Source organism: Excalfactoria chinensis, chromosome 1 (assembly GCF_039878825.1).
Source record: "Excalfactoria chinensis isolate bCotChi1 chromosome 1, bCotChi1.hap2, whole genome shotgun sequence".
In the NCBI taxonomy this organism is placed as follows: Eukaryota; Metazoa; Chordata; class Aves; order Galliformes; family Phasianidae; genus Excalfactoria; species Excalfactoria chinensis.
In genome coordinates, this window is record NC_092825.1 from 59,245,576 (window position 1) to 59,265,452 (window position 19,877).

A 19,877-nucleotide genomic window follows, 5' to 3' on the forward strand; every position below is an offset into this window, starting at 1 on the left:
AGATCTTTTATTGGTAACTAAAACTCTATAAATTACTCTGACAATTGTATGTATTTGTGCTTTCGAGATGGATGTGACACTATCTGGAGAGTTCTTCTGATTGTCTTATTGGACAAATTCTACGCAGATGTGAAATACTGAGCTTTTGTTCATATGATCTAAAGAAGGAAAATGTGCGTGCCCTTTGATGGGATTGGTATATGACACATCTCATACAGCCTTAACACTAAAATGCACCAAGGAGAACCTTGTAAAGGAAGGGCTCTCATTGCCGTACCTTGAAGGCAGGAGTGCTGCAGGAGTCACCGATAAAGTGATTTGAGAATGGGCAACAGATGCTGAGAACAGGGAATCCCTAGGAGTATGACAAGGCTGATGAACAGTCATTTCTATCCCCTGGAGCAGCGTGTTTTTTACTTTTAAGTGAAAGTATAGAGCCTGAGGCAAGAAATAGAACTACATGATGTGGAAGAGACTTGAGGAAGTTGATTGTTTAAAGTATTTCTGACCCAAAATGCAAATACATTCTTCTATATCCACTCCTAATGCATCTGTTGAGGCTCCCAATTACAAACCTCAGTGTGTGTCTGTGGTGATTTCTCTTGGAACTCATCTCTTTTAGACTGATCTTTTGTCATTTAAAATGGCGTTATATCCTAGCCTTGTACAAGTTGCCAGTGTATAACCTTTAAATTTGTAACTCTTGTTTCTTTCTCTTCTAGATAGAAGAACGAGCAGAATTTTTGAATAAATCTGCTCAGAAGAGGTAAAAAAAAAACACCAACAGACATACAGTATATTCAGCCAAAATGTTTGACTGTAGTAAGTAACGATTTCTTTCTCTTTTCTGCTCCCTGAAGTGGTGCGAAACCTGCCCACACGACAGGAGCTGTCTCAAAGATTGACAGTAGACTTGAGCAATACACTAGCGCAGTTGTGGTAAGTTAATTACAGGTCACAATGACTTTATTTACTAATGGCTTTTGGCTTTAATAATCATCCTATATTTTACTGTTAAAAATATCAGTTTTTTTGTTTGATTGCTTGTTTGTTTGTTTGTTTTCTCAAAGGCTCTTTTTAAAGAGACTACAAAACTAAAATGCTTGAGGCATGCCAATAACTAACCTATATATATAAATTAAACATAATCTTTGATTCGCTTCTTCCCTTTTGGGCTAAAAAACATACTGTCTACTTTGTAAGCTTGGAGAAGATCTTGAAGGATTCAGTCAGCATCTCTTGAGTGACATCTGTATCCTGTCTCTCAGCAGACAGATGATAGTCATCCTGAGCTAATTTGCTTAGTGTCACTTAATAGCTTATTTAAGAGAGCAAGGAACTGGGATTGTTTTGCTGACTCTGCCACTTCAGAGTGAAAATCCTGGTCAGAACGAGAAACTTGAGTGAATTAGGGAGATATGAAGTGACAAAGAAGAAGCAGGATAATAATAATAAAGACAAGTAGAATTCAGCCCCAGGTGTTTTCAGCAAAGAACAGCCAATAATGTTATTTTAAACTAGAACTTGGGTGTTTTTTGTTTTTTTCTCATAGTTCAAGAAAAAGTAGTTTTTTATTTGCTTGTTTATGAAATACTTTTGTGAGTCAGTGAGTGCAGGTAATGTGTAAGCCATTGGTTAATGCGGCAGACCTGAGGTGTTAAAGACAATGGGACTAAGAAGATTATTAAAAGGGATATCATCCTGGTAGCTCACGTAGGCTTTTTCTCCTCTCAAGACTGTGCAATGTAAAATGTACAAAGATTTTGAAGGGAAGGAATGGACTATTTTTAGTCCACTTCTTTTAGTAACCATGCAAAAGGCAAACTGCCAAAAAACCCTAAATTGACACCCACCCCACCCCTCTCCTAAAAAGCCAACATAATTCCAAATATAATGTAATGACTTAAATTTGCCTCTAGAATTGCAAGCTGTGAGATTATCTTGTTTGGGGTGGGTAAAGCAAATCTGATGATGGACGACAAAGTCAGCTCTGCATAACAGTTTCCCTAGTGATGTCAGTGAAAGAGACATACTGACATTATGTAAGTATTTGAGTGGTATGACTCAAAAGAAGACAAATCAAAATCTTGGAGCAGTTGCATTCGGAGCAGTGCTTTTCTACAACCTTTAGAAGTGTAAATAATGCAAATATCTGTGTGACTGTAGTTCTCATAGCCTCCTGTGTCAACAGTGCCTGACCAGTGGCAAATCAGAAAGAGTCTCGATGGCATCTTTCAGCAGGGTCCCTTCTCTCCATCTTTCTGTGGTCATTGCTAGAACTTAAAGCTACTGCATTCCACAGCACTTACTGCAAGTTTGGTTCTTAATGCCAGCTGCCTCAATTCTTTTGCAGGGCAACAAGGCTGCAAAACCAGCCAAACCAGCAGCCTCTGACCTTCCTGTTGCAGCTGAGGGTGTCCGTAATATCAAGAGCATGTGGGAGAAAGGGAATGTTTTTTCATCACCTGGGGGAGCAGGAACACCAAATAAGGTATTTAATTAATTTCACGTGGTGATTATACATAATTATATCATGGGCCTTATCTTGCAGTTCATGTTGAGTAAGCCCATCTGCTCCTTTTGGTATCACTAGTGAAGAATTTCACAAAGGATCTTGAAAGCCTCAGAAGTCCACAGAATGATGTTGCTGCAGTATTGAGCGTAATGGAAGAATTTAGTAAAGCACTGTGATAAATTATGGATAGTTCAAGCTGGGTACGAAGAAGTTCTTTGTGTTGGGAATGATTATTTTTAGGGTCAGAGTAGGATTTTACAGACAAGCTACTGATGTTTTATAGATCATGGACAGAAGCATTTGTGAGACATTCTACGTAAATTCTTAAGGCCAGATTTCCTTTCTATAAATTTATGTGAGCTGATGAGGATTCATCTCAGCTGAAAAGCCATGCAATAGACTAAGACTAAAGGAGGATACTTACAAATAGCCAAGAACTTTTGGTAATTGGTTCTAATCTTTTAAGATTTCTTTAAATGTTAGTAATTTTAGGCCAGTTAGCTCCTCTATTATATGTTTTTTTGAAAAATAGTATTGTTTGGCAAACAAAAATGTAGGCCAAGTAACTTGTTGGTGTCCCTTCTTCTTTAGGCTGTATTTTTTTTTTCTACTTAGAAACTGAAATTATGACAGAAATAGGATGTTTGTGTCTAAGGTTTGTTTTTGGATTAGCACTAAAATGAAAATGATTCTGTCAGACCACGTTTACCTTTAATGAAAACTAGAGGGAAGCAGTACGGTGTAGTTCATAGCGGCAGTGTCTTCAGAATAGGCTGGGTGACTCAGCCATAACCTCGGTGAGGATTTCTACTTTAAAGGGGTTTGACTTTGTTTTTAAATCCAAACCATTAAAATATATATCACAGCCTACTCTGAAAGTCTTCTGATAAGATTTTACTATTTTGTAGGAAACTGCTGGACTGAAAGTTGGTGTCTCCAGTCGTATCAATGAATGGCTAACCAAGACTCCAGAGGGTAATAAATCACCTGCTCCAAAACCTTCTGTAAGTTAATATGCAACAATCTCTTCCATGGGTGGGTTCTCTCCTGGGACAGAGGTGGTGATGGTGCTTCCTTAATTGACTAATGGTCTTAGGGGAACATGACTGCCCATCTTCTCTTGGAAGCTCACAGAGGCTCTCTTGCTGTTAATTCTTGGACAGTCAGAAAAGAGAATAGGGAACAGGGCGATTCTGATCTTAAAACTGAAGGGTGCTTTAGAGAGACAGTGCTCCCTTAGCTGAGAAGGACATTTCTGTCTGTGAAGGCCTTGTTAATTCAGAAGTTACCAGACATAGACTTTGAATGGAACGCTTGTGCTTTGGCCTTTGCCCCATAAAAATCTTCTGAGTAATTTTGTAGACATAGCTGAAATTCTGTAATCCTTTAGGGCATAAATGACATTCTTAATGAAGGCTCCTTAGCCTGCCTATTTCTTCAGCAAGAAACAGAGCAGAAAATGTGAACAAATTAGCAAAGTAAGAAAATGAGAATCAGCAGTGTAGACAAGGAAAGGAGCAGAAACAGGTAATTGTTGGGTAGGTAAGGGCAGAGGTGAGGAACTGAGGCACTGGGTGTACAGTTCCCCAAGGGGAATAGAAAGACATCATTCATTGTGTTAATGATTTAGCTTTGGTCTTTTATTTAATAAGTGGTTTCTTTCCATATCCCTGTGTAGTTTGGTTCTGCTAGTTCACTTGCCCCTTATAAAAGATGCATCTTGACATACACTTTCTTCATTCATGTGCTTATTTGTACCAAAGAAGAACTTGCAAGTTGTGGTGTTGTCCTGCAAGTTCGTATTTACTGGTTGCTGCATAGAAAAGTCATTATGGAGGCTCTATTTAATTACAATTGCTGAAAACCAGTACACAGTCTGCCTCCAGATTTAATTCTAAGTTTCATCTTTTAGATAACACAAAATTAACCTCTAGTTTTCTCCTCTGACAACTGCTTCTATCCATGTCTTCATTTCCCTCTTTCTCAATAGATTGTTCTTTCTTCTTTCAATATCTCTGCTTGAAGAAACCTGCAGTTCTCCTCCTCTTCTTTGTGGGTCTCTTTTCTAAGTTGGTCAGGTAAATCTGTCTGTAACTGACCTTGAACAATGGTGTACATGTGTGTCGTTTTTATTTTTTATGAGGCTAAATCAAAGGGAAACCTACAATTCCATAGTTACTAAACAACTCCCTGCCCCATTCCCTCACAATAAATAAATATTTTGAAGTGTTTGAGAGCAGACATGCAGACAGTTCACTGCAGTTTTGCTATCTTGTTCTCCCTCTGTTACTGAACTCACTTTCTGGGGTACAGAATAGGCTTCAGGTCTTAACCATATCTGGTTAATCTGTTACTTCACTGCTGGGTTTAAATGCCTCTTTCAGAGATTTTTGTACATCACTAAGCATTTTTCTATGCTAAGATACTAATCCTCGTGTCCAGGAAACTCAATTGACATTGTACAATGGAAATTCAAATGGACATGAATGACTACTGTGTTAAATCTTGAAATGTTTATTTAAGAACGCAGAGAAGGATCTGCTGTATTAAAATCTATTTTTGAATTCTTATTTTAATGAAATATCTTGATTCTGATTTAACATACCTGAGAAAAACTTCCTTAGAAATCCTCCTTAACTGAAATATTATTTTTGAAGAATTATATTTTCCTTAAAAAAGTAGCTTTTCATGGTTCTGCCTGGGATGAGAGTAATACATTATAGCCTGTTTGTGAAAAAAACAAATAGATGCAGCAGGATTGGATTTTGTGTTTAAGCATGTATACGTGAGGAGAGATTTATATGTGATAAACAATATAATATTGACCTTTTGTAGATGCTCCTCTACTCTTCTCATGAGCAAGTCATGTTCAAACTTTTCCTCTGTCAAATTAAGATAAACCTGAACTTAAGCTTTTTTGTTGTTGTTCTCTGACATTGATTTCAATATACAGGATTTAAGACCAGGAGATGTATCCGGCAAACGTAATCTCTGGGAGAAGCAGTCAGTTGAAAAGCCAGCTGCTTCTTCTTCAAAGGTAACATGAAACGCGTATGGTTAAAATGTTGAGGGTTGTGAGGGTTTTTTTTTGTGGGGTTGCAGGAGGCAATGTTTGCCATATTGTCAGACAGTTGGAATTAGACTTCTACATGTCTTGTGTTACTAATGTACCTTTTTAACTATAAAAGTGAAGCGCAGTGAGGCACCATAAGCAATAGATAGCACGTAACCTTTGTACTTCTATTTGGAAGAACTGAGTTGTGCTTGGAACTATGCCCTTAACACCGGGATGATTTTTCCCCCATATTATAAGTAACTACATTTTCCCACATTATCAACTTTAATAAGGTGTTATTATTTTTTTCAAACAGGTAACAGCTACAGGGAAAAAATCAGAGACTAATGGTAAGTAATTCTAATCATTCACTTGTCCTTTGCAAAGAAACAAAATGTTGGCACATTTTTGTACAGACACTACAGTTCCAAGTTTTCAAAATGCTACAACTTCTTAAAAGTTGTTGGAAAAAAAAACAAAACACCTTTTTCGCCTGTGCCAAAAAGGGGGGGGAAAGGCTCCATTGCAATATCACCAAAATATGGCTACTATTTTGAGAAATAAGCCTGAAATGTCTGGGAGGGCTGAGGACAAGAAGCTCTCCAGCCATGTTTGCAAGCATTGTGTGAGTGACATGGTATCAAGTTTGCTATAGCTGCGGAGCATCATTAAACTGAGAGGTCTGATGAACAGGATGGTCATTTAACTAATTGCAGCAAATACCAGGCATCTGGGAAAGGCCCTTTTAAAGGCCGCGGAGAGGATGGATATGCTTTTCACAAGTGGAAAGAAAGAACCCAGAAAGCACAGCTGTATTATCTCAGCCAAAATGCTTCCATCTTGGCACTGCTGAGAGCAAGCCCTATATCTGATTTTCAGTACTGCTACGGGGCAGTAGTGAAGCCTGCTGAAAACTCCACAGTGTTAGTGTGAAAATTCACCTTTCTGGTCACAAATTCCATCTGCTCTGGTACATCCAGATGGGATGAAGCTCAGATGCACTCAGCAGCATCACTGCTTTTGCTGGAGCTGTGCATTGGTCTTCACCAGACAAAAAGAGTCTTACTACTGTCATGTTGAAATTATGAGTCTAGGAAACACAGCCTAGCTGTAGGTCAAGAAGTCAGTGAAATTCTCCTCCTAGCTTGCATGCGCTCTTTTAATTTTTTGTTTTAATCTAAGACACTCCAAAGAAAATCAATTAGAGGAAATACATGCCTAAGGACCACTTGGGAAGAATGGAGGTTTACTGATTAGTTTAATAGTGTTAAGATACCTTGCAGTGTCCCTTTTTTTTTTCCCCATTAGGAATGAAATAATCAAATGTAGAAGAGCTTTGCAATGTTGTTGTTTTTTTTTACACATTCTTCTTCACATTCATTTGTGAATCAAGAGCTGTGGTATTCTTGTGGATGTTTTTGTTTTTGTCAGCTTGGAACTGCACAGGAATAGAATTGACTTCCACCTTCTCTTCTCTGTCAAATTGTAGTGTTCAGAGGGTTTTTTCAGGCTGGCTCAGTGTTAGTGCAGCTCTGTCCCCATGCCTGTGCCATTGAGCCCTGCAGGAGCATCCCAGCTGAGTGGAAACAGCAATATGGAGCCCTTCTCTAAGGCTGAGATGAGGGCTTCAGCAGAGGAATAGCAGCAGAAGGCTTTCAACAGTTGGATTTCTGTTTACTGTGGACTCACAGTGTGTGTCCCCAGCACTGTAGCTTTTTATGGTAGCCACATACTCATGGCTTGGGAGCAGTAATGTGCTGGGTCCAGCATGGACTGCCTTTGTGGTGGGAAGCTCTTGGGCTGTTTCCCAGGGCTGCTGGGGATGAGGGAGGCATCCCAGTGAAATCCTGCTTGCCTGCTTGGAGACCATCTTTGAGAGAGCCCAATACCCAAGCACAGCAGCATCCCAGTCATGTCCTGCCTTCTGCCACGCTATGCTGTGCATTAACGCAGAGTCATGCCCTTTCTAGTTCAGAGATACATTTGGGTTATTTCAGGTCATCTTTAATCTTTCTTTCTCTCAGCAGGTTTGAGACAGTTTGAGAAAGAACCGTAGAAGGCTACTAAAGACGCTGGACCAATCAGTTGGGGGAAAAAAAGAAAGAAAAAGTGCTAAATTGTTCTTTTTATATTTATGTTTATTTACCAAAATGTCTTTTTGCATTATCCCAGTTAAAACCATGTATATTAGCACTATATTTAATAGTCAATCTAGACATTCATCATAATAGTACTGCCTTTGCACAAGAACCTTTATTCCTAAAGAAACCCATGCTGTGAAATATACAGACTCTCCTACTGACAGTCATAACTATGGATCGGAACAGTGATTTCAGCTGGCATAAGAGGTCAACCCAAAGTGCTTTTAAAGTGAAGTTGCTCAAGAAAGGTGTGCAGTAAACCTATGAAAACAATGGTTACTTTTGGAATACAGAAGTCTTTCCTTCTGCACTTTAGACTGAGGCATGGAAGAAATATCCTTAGTTGACAATGTAATGTTTTCTGTAAGTTGCCCATGTCATGAGAAATACTGCATCAATAACTTGTTTAATTTTTTGTTTTATACTTTTTTTTTTTTTTTAAATAACAATTTTTCCATTCTAGTTTAAGTTAATGCATAAATTTGGATGATTATCTTAGCTGACAGCGGTACTGATATTTCTTTTTGTTGTTAGTGACTAGTAATTGATTGCAACTTAGAATATATACACACATAGCTTCACAAAGTTTAGCCTAAAGGCACTACTAACAGTAGAATGCTTTAATACATGCTAGAGTATTATATTTAGTAATAAACATACATAATTAGCCAATATCACAGCTTAAAAAGGATAAAGACAAAATCACACACTTTCTTATAGTAAGATTTCATAATTGCCATTAGAGGTATGGCAAGATAAGTATTAAAAGATTTAAATGTCAATTGCCCAGGAATGGGTAATTGAAAAGAAAGTTATAGTTATTAAAAGAGGAAAAGGTAAGGGTATAGAGGGTCAAAAATAGGTCACTTGTATAAAACATTGTAGTTTAATTTATATAAAACTACCATAATTAAAAAGTAAAATAAAGTAAAGCACAGTTGGAGCTTGTTTCAAATGACTGTACACTAAATCTTGCCATTCATCAGTGCCGTACACCAGATCCACCTAAATGAAGTAAACCTCTATCTTTGTAGTGCTTCTTTTTAACTCTCTCTCCCAAATATCTTCATTACAGATGTTTTGATTTGTATATAGTAAACACGTGGCTATAAGATGTCAGCTTGGTTTGAATGTACATGCCATACAGCTTAGCATTGACATCCTACAGTGTATGGATGGCAAAAACTGAGCAGCTGAAGTAGCCCCCCAAGTGCATTGTTAACAGCTTCGTTGTGCATCGAAACTACCGGGTTCTCCCTTTCACCACTTCCATATCTTACAGCATCTGACTTCTTCCTAATGGAGAAGAATGTTATATTTTAACCCAAAGATGAGCTCCCCTGCTTGGCTGAAACATCTTGTTTACATAGAGATGCGTGTAGTTATCTGTAGGGGGTGAAACTATGCCTGACATTGTCTATGAGTTGTCATGTTTTTTGTTTGGGGGTTTTGTAAACACTCTTCTGAGTCTTTCAAATACATTTGATAGCTGCAATAAAAATGATTTGTTCAAACGATGTATTCTGAAACCGCATTCACAATAAATGGAATATTTCCATCAGCAGCACCCTGTTTGTTAATGAGTAGGAATTGGAACAGTTGTTGTGATGGAGATAGGAATCTCCTCCAAGGCCATGTGAAACAAGGTGTTATGGCCACAAAGCTCAAGGGATGCATTTCCTGGTGCACCATCCTACACCAGACAGCTATGTACTGAGGTCAGCAGCTTTACCGTATGCATTCTTAAAGGGAGAAAAAGAAAAATCTCAATTATCGCATTTGTCAGTGCGAGACGACATCCAGAAGTCGGCATGCCCAGCAAAGCAGGTAGTTGACCTCATGGCACGACATCTGTGTTGTGAAACGTTCTCTGTGTGAGCTGTAGTGTTTGCAGTGTTTCACTGGGTGAAGCAGCTCAGGGTGGGGATGTGCTTCCAATCCTGGGCTGGGGTGATGCTTTTCCTTATTGCTGGGAAATCTGCTCCCAGTTAATGTGGTTTTTATTATTATTATTTTCATGAGAGCATGGAAGTGTGCTGGGCACAATCAGTTTTGCTCTTAGGAAAACATTGTCATACAAGTGGTTCCTGGCTTGTCCCCTGAATGTGCACCACCTCCCCATGGCATCTGCTGCAGAGAAATCCCTGTGATGGCTCAGTGGCACTGCGTGTTGTGTTGGCATTTTGATGTTATGGTGAAGAGATGCTTTTTGAGACATCACCCAACTGGCACCTTAACTGCTGCCTTTCTGTAGCTCACCTGGCATCCCAGTCAGACTTTCTGTCGTCAGTGTGCGGAATGCCACAGAACAGACTTTTAAATCCAGCCTTTGCTTTGGTCTAGTATCATCTATCTGAAAATATTTAAAGCAATTTTGAGTCTACTTCAGTTCTTGCATTGGTGCTTTTAAATAAAATATAGATATATTGTATTTATCTTAGATAAAGCTAGATCCTGTCTGGATTTATTGCTTGCTGAATGCTACCAGCAGAACTGCAAAAATCTAATTCTGTTTGAGATTTCCAGAACTTGTGTTCTGCTGGATGTGTTTTCTTGTGAGTTATCACTGCTTATGTTTCTGTCTTCACTTTTTCCACCTTTAATTGTACAAAACGTTGATTTCTGGTTGTTCAGAGGAAGTTTTAGGTACAGTTGTAGCCTGTTTGATACCTAAGTCCCAAATTAGTCCCTGGGACAGGAACCATAGGAGTCTTTCCTTCCTGTATTAAAATTTGAAAACCAGACTTCAGGCATGTTTTTATCATGAACTTACATGGCAAAATGTAAGTGACACACTGACGAAGTTTCGTGGATATTCAGACTTCTTTATTTTGTCTGCTTTCATTCAATCTTTATTCATATAAAACTTTAAAGCGTTAATTATTCATGCTGTAAAAATCGCAACTACATAAAAAGTGAAGTAAATAAGCGCCGCATTCCTCAACAGCCACTCGTGAGCCAGTAAGACTTACTGCAGTGAAAAGAACATTAAAAAAAAAAATAAATCTGGTTGCTTACAAGGGCTTTTTTCATTTGCTAAACATGTTTTCAGTTAAGCAAGAGAAGGAAAAACAGAAATGAGATGTTGATTTTTTTAAAAAAAAAAAAAAGAAGTAAAACCAGATTTCAGCTAACCCTCTCAACAAAAGACCCGTTGCCGCTGATGTGTTCTTTCACCAGCTAGCCGCATCCTCCTGAAAAAGGAGGACAAGTGACTGCTCTCAATGACCGTAGAGTACAAAAGAAGAAATCAGGACTCAGCTGTAGAGGACATCTAATCTGGAAGGAGGTACGTGGAGGTGTTAATACTCTGCTTTGAATGGGTAGTCCTTGTGATTGGCAGACCTAAGAAGAGAAAGAACTCGGTTATTTAGGTAAAGTGTTAGATCGAGTGTCTTCAGCTGCATTTCCCTACTGTACTCTCCATTTTTCACTGCCAACATACTGAAGACTTGCAGCTGGTACCTGTCATTAGTTGGAGCACAAGCTTAAGAACAAGCACGTGCAATGGAATGGAAGACCTTGAATGACTCTTCCTTCTGATGCCCATTCCAGAAAATGTCTTGTCACCTGACCTCTAGAGTTTTACATGAGGGCCCTCTCATTTTTGTCATGTATGCTTTCAAGATACAGGGAATGAAAACACAGAGACAGACAGCCCTGGTGGATAATAAAGACAATAAAGAACATACTGCGGCACCGGAATCGCTCTCCAGTTCCTGTTAAAGCTGAGGATGACATCCATCTCCTTTGCAGACAGCTCAAAGTCAAACACCTAGCAGAAAAAAAAAACAAGAAGAAAATGCTCTTTTTACTTAGGTAAAGTAGTTCGTAAACTACTTCATAAACTATCCAACTGCTTCATAAGTAGTTGGATTCTGTGTGCTTCCTTCATTTGTTGCAACTTCAGTTGGGAATATACTACATGCACACTACGGGTAGTTGGAAAATCCTCTTATTTCTCAGCCAAACACCAATTTACCAATTAGTCCTTTCTCTCTGATGTACTGTTCATAGCAGTGTCTCATAGTTGTAGGTGACTGAATGCAAACACCACTTCTGTTTGCACTGTAATACATCAACAGAATTTAGGTGCTAACTGCAGATTAATCCACGTGTCACAAATACTGGAGCGGTCAGTAAATATTTCTTCTATAACAGAGAACTCCTGGGTACCAACTGCAGATCATTATCTCACAGTTACTGTCATCTAAGGATTACTGCTGATGGTTAATAGGAGAAATGAGTCCAAATTTTTGCAGCATGAACTGAAAGTAACAGAGATACCATCTAAGATGGCAGATCTTCAGAGCAAGCATCCAGCTGTCTCTCCCCGCCAGGAGGAACCACAATCTCAAAATGAGACAGACAGTTATTGGGTCTGGTGTTTACAGTTAGTTTCTTTTTGCCCCAGAAAAGTCGGCTTACTAAGGGACTGTGAGTGCAAGCTACAAACTGGGATTTCACTTCCAGCACTGTAGATCTCCAGCCTCTCTGTTGTAACCCATTTCTCTTTTGACATGAACAAGATGCTTTTCCCCCAGAAAAAAAGAATTCTGCCTGGTTAGTAGTGCTAGGCCCCAGTCTCTACATTTCTGTGCTCCCATTCCAATGCCTCTCAGATGCTACTCGGAAACACACGGGAGATATGGCTGTGGTTGCAGTAGTCCCAATGGAAACCTCACCTGCATGTTTTCCTTAATGCGCTGCTCTTTGTCAGACTTGGGAATGACAGCCAAGTTCCTCTGGATAATGAACCGGATCAGAACCTAGAAGAGAACAAGAAGGATTATGAGCACAGAGTAGCCAAGAAAGCTATTCCAATGCATTTTGTGTATTTTCTCCCTCTTCCTCCCACTTCTTTCCCCCTTTATTCACAAACAGATTCCTCTTTCTACACCTATGTTCACTTTTTGGAAGACTGCGAATCTGCGCAGGCCAGTTATGATGATCCAGCATTCATTTATGGTCTAATCAGAAAATTATCTGTTGTTTCTGTCTTATGCTATTTCTACATCTTTGCTTCTCAAGAATTTTTCTTTCTTTTTGGGTTGTGGAGGGAAGAAAACATATGCCTTCCCCCCTTACTGGGAAATTGTTGGATACGTTTTTTTCCTGAACTGCCTGTCTTAAAATATGACTATGGTTGATTGCCTGTAAACATAATGGATTTGTCTGAAGTGCAGTTCCTGTCCACCATTGGCAAGAACTCTTTGGTGAGACTAGCAATGATGAAGAAAAATCACCTTGCAACAATGAGCAATTTTCAACAATTCTTTGTGAAGATGAGCAAACAGCAAGCAGTCAAATAGGGCTGCAAAATTTTTACTCAGAGGGTGGCAAGGCCCTGGCACAGCTGTCCAGAGAAATTGTGGTGTCCCATCCCTGGAGACATTCAAGGTCAGGCTAGATGGGGCCCTGGGCAGTCTGAGCTGCTGGGTGGCAGCCCTGCCCATGGCAGGGGGTTGGAACTGTGTGGGTTTTGAGGTCCCTTCTAGCCCAAGCTATTCTGTGATTCTATGAAAAACTTGCTAAAGTAGCTGTAGAAAAGAGTAATGGATTGATGATTTGTAGGTAAAGCTTACAGGAGGAAAGGGGTTCTCAGAAGAAGCAGCACTTCTCTCTGGGAACAGAAGTAATCTTCCTAGGAAAGGGGACACCTGAGGTAAGTTCGCATCATTACTGATCAGATCACCCAAGCTCAGTACTCAAGATCTCATAGAAAAGACATGGTAATACATATGAATGTCAGCAAGAATAGGGTCAGTACAAAGAGTCAAGTGCAATTCAACCCCATTATACTGTATCCCTAGAGAAGGCAGCACCTGCAAGGACACTAAGGATGAGGAACAGTTTGCTCTGTCAACACCTCTTACCTGGGCAGGGGTTTTATGATGTCTTGCTGCAATCTCTTTAATCTTAGGATCCTCCAGCAGCATAGGTTCCCCTGGCTTGGCCCTATTAAAAACACAAGTCAGGATATTGAAGATATTAGCTTCTCTGCAGGAAGAAAGGATTTGAAACAAAGCAATGTCAGTTTTCTCACTGTAGCTGCATCATTTACATATTTTGTTGCAAAGATTCCAGTTGCAAGTATCAGTTTTCTGTGTGGAGAGGCTGCTGTGCTTTCTTACCATGGCCGATTAGGAGAGCCCAGGGGGCTGTATGCAGTCACGGCGATCCCTTTAGAGTGACAGTACTTGATCAGCTTCTCCTGGGTCAGGTATGGATGACACTCAATCTGCAAGCACAGCAACATGGTGGTTGGCATGGAGGAAGACTGCACTGACCTCCAGAGCATAATATTTGAACTCCTCTTGAGTCACAGACAATGTGAAAAGACTCCCAGTTTTGTGATTAAAATAGATCTTTTAAAGAAGTCATTCACTGCAGTGTGTAACAAAAATTAGGCAAATCAGTCTTCCTGAACTAGACAGGAGAACAGGACTGCATCTCCAGAGGGGCAGCTCAGAACAACTGAAGTTTCTGCTCTGGGTCATCCAACATCTCCTCGGGGAGTTGGTCTGATTCCCAAAGAAACCTGGGGGCATGAGTTTCCCTGACTTAGCCTTTCTGGATGTTTTCTAGACGATTTGCTGAATACACAAACAAGCACAGGTCCTTGCGTGCTGCTTTGCTTTGGGCTCTCTGACCTTCAGAAAGTTGCTGCAGTCTTTTCCTTGGCTCCTGAAATTCCTACTCAAACACAAATCCAGGATGTTCTTGCTTATCCCTTCTTAAAGAAGCATTATACAAAGTTTAATAACATTTCATAGGTGCATAAGCTTTCCTTTTTCCCCAGTGTGAAGCCAGTGCTTTAAAAACAACGTATTTGCACAGTGCTGCTGGAACATTTTTCCATGTAAAAAAGGACTTTTAAATTTGTTGAATCTGTGAGCATGATATAAATGTTTGCTTCAAGCCTGCTTTTTATAATCAAGTTAGGTGAAGTGTTTTCTTTTATGTTGGAAAAATAAAGAAATGTAGTGGATGTGCAAAGGCATTCCTGTACATTGCCACACTTGTGCAGTACCTTGCACTGGAGATTTGGACGGTTATTCCCAAGCTGGCAAAATTGGGCCTGTGACAACTTGAGCTGTGACGTGAGTGGTACTTGGGAGTGGGAAAGGGGACATGCAGCAGAAAATTGTGAGGACTTATGCAAGACCAGATCTATTTTCACTGTTTCCTGATGTTTCATAATGAAATATTCTCATCTGTTTCCTATTACTGCAGTATGAATAAGCCAGGCTGTTCATGTTTTATATGGTATCATTCTCAGATGTCCACAGCATTACACACACACAAATCTACAAGAAAAGCCCTTTCTTTCAAGACCTCTGTCAGGTAAAAACCATTAGCACTGATACTGTAGTGAAGCCCTGCATATTTCAGGCAGCCTTCAGACAATGACAGGTACCTTACTGCTTTGTGAGATCTTTCCATGGCACCAAGCTATTTAAAAGTTATGGCAGAAAACAGCTTTAAGAGCTGAAATGTATGTATGTATGTTAGGAATGAAAATCAAAGTCTTACCTGGTTAACTACAGGCTTGTATTTCAGTCCTGGCTTGTTCAAGATTCTTTCAATCTGCTCATGGTTAAAGTTTGAGATTCCAATGGCTTTTGCCTTGCCGCAGTCCACCAGCTCTTCCATGGCCTAAAAGAAGGACAACAAACTTATGATGTGGTATTAACTGTCAGGTACTGGGCAGTCCAATCAAGTACTTAATCTAGCAACTGACAACTCTGCCTGTGGCTGGAGGGTTGGAACTTGATGATCTTTGAGGTCCCTTCCAACCCAAGCCATTATATGCTTAATTCTATGCTTATTTCACTAATGCTATTGAGAAACCAACAAGCAACTCATAATAGATTAAGCAATGTTGCATTCAATTTAAAAACTGAGAATCTTTGCATCTTGTATTATCTGAGTACGTTATATTGTATTGCAGATGGGAAAGTAGCATGAGTTGGCCAGCCTTTTAACGGTGCAAATATTTGCTTAGGCTCCTCTGAGAGTCTAGTCTGAGTCTCTAGACTGAGAGTCTTTTTCAACTACAGTTGAAAAAGGAAGGGAAATGTTTCCACCTCATTCTGAGCCAGCATGCTACCTCTGCATTGGCAGGACACGATCGGGAGCATGTTAGCCGTAAGTTGGTTGCAAAATACTTTCGTGCAATTGTAGTCTACTGTTGCAGAGAAAAACTGAATTCCCAGAGCCACAGCATCACTGTGTTACAGGTAGTAGGAGCACATCCTGAATCCTCTCAGTCCACAAGGAAAGTAGGACTGAAGGATGCTGATGCCCTTTGCTGAACAGTGCAAGAATTCTTATCTGCATGAAACTCACAGTAAACGAACAGCCACACCTGTATTAACCTCAGATCTACCATTGTGCATGTTTAAATATTATTTTAGTGATGACATCCGCAGTGCTGATAGGTTTCTCCTATTTATTTATGGTAAAGACATACCCTTCTTGTTCTTCAAAACAAGAAGAGGAAGCAGCTGTTTTTTTCCTGGTTATATAATATATAATATAATATAATGCTGTCTGACTACCCTCTGTGTCCAAACCTATCCCCTATTTTCATTATGCATTCAGTTCTCTGCTGTATTTAGTTTAGAAACCCACACAGAAAGAGAACAAACCTTACCTCCCATGTGTCCAGAAAATCTGTATCACTGGGAATAATCATACCCTTGCCATCTTCAGGCAGCAGTTCTTCACCAGCCTGTAATTTCAAGGCAGAAGTCACAGCGATGTTGTGTTGAATTTTCAACCATATGCTTGATTTTTGACTGGAATTACATGTCAGTTTCTTTAAACATATCAGATAACTAAAAATTATTCATACTCATCAATATTCTCTTGGATGAGAGCCATACTTCCACAAAGTAATCGTTACAAAGAGGCAGGGATTAGCAGTAAACACCTTCATGACTTAAGCAGGTCTGTTGAGAAGGGAACAGACACGCCTCTACCTTTATTCCAGAGTTTCTATTTATTTTACGCTGCTGCAGACTGGGTGAAAAAGAAACACCTTCCTTCTGAGTTATGTGTATTTTTTCACGGTTGGTTACTCCAATTCAAGCCAACACCTCTATCTGAGATTTCACACAGATCTGGCCCAGTAGAAGGTCATGATCCCGAACTGCACCTCATACAGTGCTTACAATTTCCCGGAAGACCTGAGGTCATTAGCAGGACTTCTAACCACAGCTATCTCACTCTAACAGAAATGGACAGCCAGACCCATGCTCTCAAACATACTGCTGCCTAGTTACTAACTGAATGCTTGCTTCTGTCAGGTTTAAGGAGGAACAAAATGAACTGTAGCACATCCTAGCTGTGTAATTAAGTAAACCACAGCATAATAGAGAGAATTAACGAACTAATTCTACACAGGTAAGGATAAAAGAGGAATGTAGAGCATGACTACCTTGAATCCCATAGGGTAGTGCATTAGGTAGAGGTCAACATAGTCCAGTTGCAGTGCAGTAAGGCTCCTTTTGCACCCTTCCTTTACCAATGACTTCTCATGAAATGTGTTCCACAGCTGTGGGGAGAAACCAAGCTCAACTGTGACTCTACAGCTCTCACAGTCCAGATCAGAGGACAAGAACTTCTCACTTGCTAGTCAGGGAAGACAACTGCCTTCCCACCTGCTGTGTACTCACTGAAGACAAGGATGCTAATATTTTAATGGTAGGATATGACAAATATAACGAAAGCAAAGAAGTTAGTAGTGAAGATGGACAATCAAGAGATTCTCAGAACCAAATGCAAAAGTGTATTTGACACAGCAAGATTTCCACCACTACAGATTATTTATATACACTTATTTTTTTACAGACCAAATTTCCTGAGCATCGTATGGCTACCCTCTTTCTGTCCCTTTGATCTGGCCACTGTGAGGACTGCTCTGAATTTTACTTAATTACTTTTGAAATGAAAATTTGAGTTAAGTAGAACTTGCAGGTATTATTAAAATTAAAAACTGTCCTTTAACAAAAGTGAAGAGTATGTGGAACAGCTTATCTATGCTCAACATTTCATGACTTTGTTGTAGAAAACCTAGAAATCTGAAGTTTTCTAGTTGATGTGTTCTCATTTTGTGGTAGTCAGCATTGCTGAGACAAGGGAATGAGATGAGGAATAAGAGTACAAACACAAACTGCTTCATATTTAAATTCCATACTGTAACTTCTGTTCACTTTCAGGCCTACATTTTCTGCTTGACATAATTCTCAGATGCCTTGCACACCAATAAGTAGTACAGGGTCTTTGAATTCAAACATTTGATTTGTCTCGTTTTCCCTATCTTTCTAGAGGGCATACATATGAACCCTCAGTAGATGCAATAAAATTGTTATGATGATGGCAACAGCCATCCTATTTTTCCAAAGTTTTCACCAGTTCCTAGTAAAATTCAATCAAAATTGAAATAAAGAATTGAATTCAGAGCCCACAATCATGAAATAAACACTGAAGAAGGGAACAAGCCTTACTTTATATATGAAACAAAGGCTTATCTTAGAGAAAATATAAATGCACCAACATTCCTGCATCCTTATACCTTAGTGACAATGAAGAGGTCTTCCCGTTTCACAGCCCCCTCCTTGATCTTCTGCTTGATTGCGTTCCCTATTTCATGCTCATTCTGGTAGAAATAGGCACAGTCGATGTGGCGGTAGCCAGCATCGATAGCGTGTTTCACCACCTCTTCCACCTTTCCTGGAGGAGCCTGAAAACAAGCACAACCATACCATTAACCCTCCCTTTGCCACCAGCCAGAACCTACCATGACATCTCTCAAAAGTTAACCTGTACAGCTGATGCTCCCTGCCACCAGCATTTAAACTGAATTTTAACTTCTCCTTTTTGTAGGGCAAGGACTGCAGTGCTGGGAGTGGACCAGAAAGAAGTTAGTTTCTGCCAGACATTAGCAAATGGATTGAATTTGGTCATCTGCAGTGGTCCCTTCCAGCCCCTTTGAGTTCTATGATTTTGACACTGCCCTTTCTAGTAGGCTAACACACTACCGTTTCCCCCCAGTGTGACCCAAGGAATTTTGTCACTTGCAGCCCTAACACATAGTTCAGAGCAGACAGCACTGGGAAAGGAAGCCTTATGCAAGCCACATTTTTTCCCCCTCCCAGCCCCTCCCTTTTACTTGGACTTTCTCCTACTCTCGTTTTACTTCTTTGCCATCTTTCTTCGCTTTCCCCCCTCTTGCCCCATGCCGGCTGCCTGACAGCCCATCTGTCCAGTTACACCAGTGAGGCAGCCCTCCAGAACTTGATTTCTTATATTTTATCACTCCAACCCTCCCCTGCAGCCTTCCCCCCCCTTCTCCTTTTAACCCCTGCAGCACCCACAAGAACCATGGCACCGCTACCTGCCAGGTGCCCAGCCCCAGGACAGGCATCTTCATCTTGTTGTTCAGCTCCATGCAAGGCACCGCCATCCTGTCCCTAGCTGTGTCCCTTGGCTCTGCATGCCCATTGCCACTCCCAGGCACTTAAAAAGGCTTGTCCCAGCTGGCACCCGCCTTTCTCTCCGCCTCCTCCAGGCTTTCGTAAGACGTGGGGCCCATGATGTTGAGGTTTTGGTTGGCTGCCAAGGATTTTTCTATTCATTTGTGTTTTCTGTTGAAGTGGAAATGCCTTATTCATGGTGAACTCAGTGCTTTGCGTGCCTACTCCTGAAGTTCTGTGGGCCTGAATAATGTTGGGAGAACAACTGCAAGAGGTGTCTTGCCCAGATATCCTCAGTTACTAGCAGAGACAAACGGTCTGAAACTTCCATATTTTATTCCTAGAAAAGATCCAATTCACCCGCTGTTCAGAAGAAAGGGAGCATGAGCCTCTCTTTACCCAGTTTATCTGTTCCCTCTCATTGCAGGATGGGCTCCTGAGTCACTCCCTGAGGGACCACTGGGGGATGTTCAAAGTGGTCGGTTCTCTGCACTCATCTGAAATGCTGGCTAGCATCAGCAGGATGCCAGGGGCTGCAAAAATGGGGCTGTGATCATAGCTTGCCTGCAGATGTGCTTCAGTCTGATCAACCCACCTGATGTGGGGTCAGCACGCACTCAGAGTGCTGTCATGTGAAGGCTGTAGGGAGCATCCTACAGCCACTGTACGTCAGTACAAGAGGC

The 19,877-nt window shown here is 40.4% G+C and overlaps 2 protein-coding genes across 15 annotated transcripts in view; one reads left to right on the forward strand and one right to left on the reverse strand.

The window, feature by feature from the left end:
• The window catches only part of CALD1 (caldesmon 1), a 180,822-nt gene extending 171,545 nt beyond the window's left edge, over positions 1-9,277 (forward strand). For 8 of the 14 annotated variants that reach the window (XM_072340260.1, XM_072340289.1, XM_072340306.1 and 5 more), the window contains 7 exons: positions 723-766; positions 861-939; positions 2,354-2,491; positions 3,424-3,519; positions 5,469-5,552; positions 5,887-5,920; positions 7,595-9,274. In XM_072340260.1, coding sequence (XP_072196361.1) covers positions 723-766; positions 861-939; positions 2,354-2,491; positions 3,424-3,519; positions 5,469-5,552; positions 5,887-5,920; positions 7,595-7,626 — 507 coding nt within the window. In that variant the 3' untranslated portion in view covers positions 7,627-9,274. Of the gene's footprint in view, positions 1-722; positions 767-860; positions 940-2,353; positions 2,492-3,423; positions 3,520-4,505; positions 4,594-5,468; positions 5,553-5,886; positions 5,921-7,594 lie in introns of those variants that run through there. The other 6 variants (XM_072340278.1, XM_072340323.1, XM_072340355.1 and 3 more) reach the window with 3 other exon arrangements.
• A 1,241-nt stretch (positions 9,278-10,518) lies between these two features.
• Positions 10,519-19,248, reverse strand: LOC140252482 (aldo-keto reductase family 1 member B10-like). Its single transcript, XM_072337252.1, has 10 exons — positions 19,116-19,248; positions 18,294-18,461; positions 17,157-17,273; positions 16,371-16,448; positions 15,248-15,370; positions 13,846-13,952; positions 13,588-13,669; positions 12,397-12,480; positions 11,404-11,486; positions 10,519-11,056 (listed from the first exon to the last, which is right to left on the reverse strand). The coding sequence occupies exons 1-10, from the start codon at positions 19,182-19,184 to the stop codon at positions 11,014-11,016; spliced, it is 954 nt and encodes a 317-aa protein (XP_072193353.1). The 5' UTR covers positions 19,185-19,248; the 3' UTR covers positions 10,519-11,013.
• Positions 19,249-19,877: the final 629 nt, after the last annotated feature.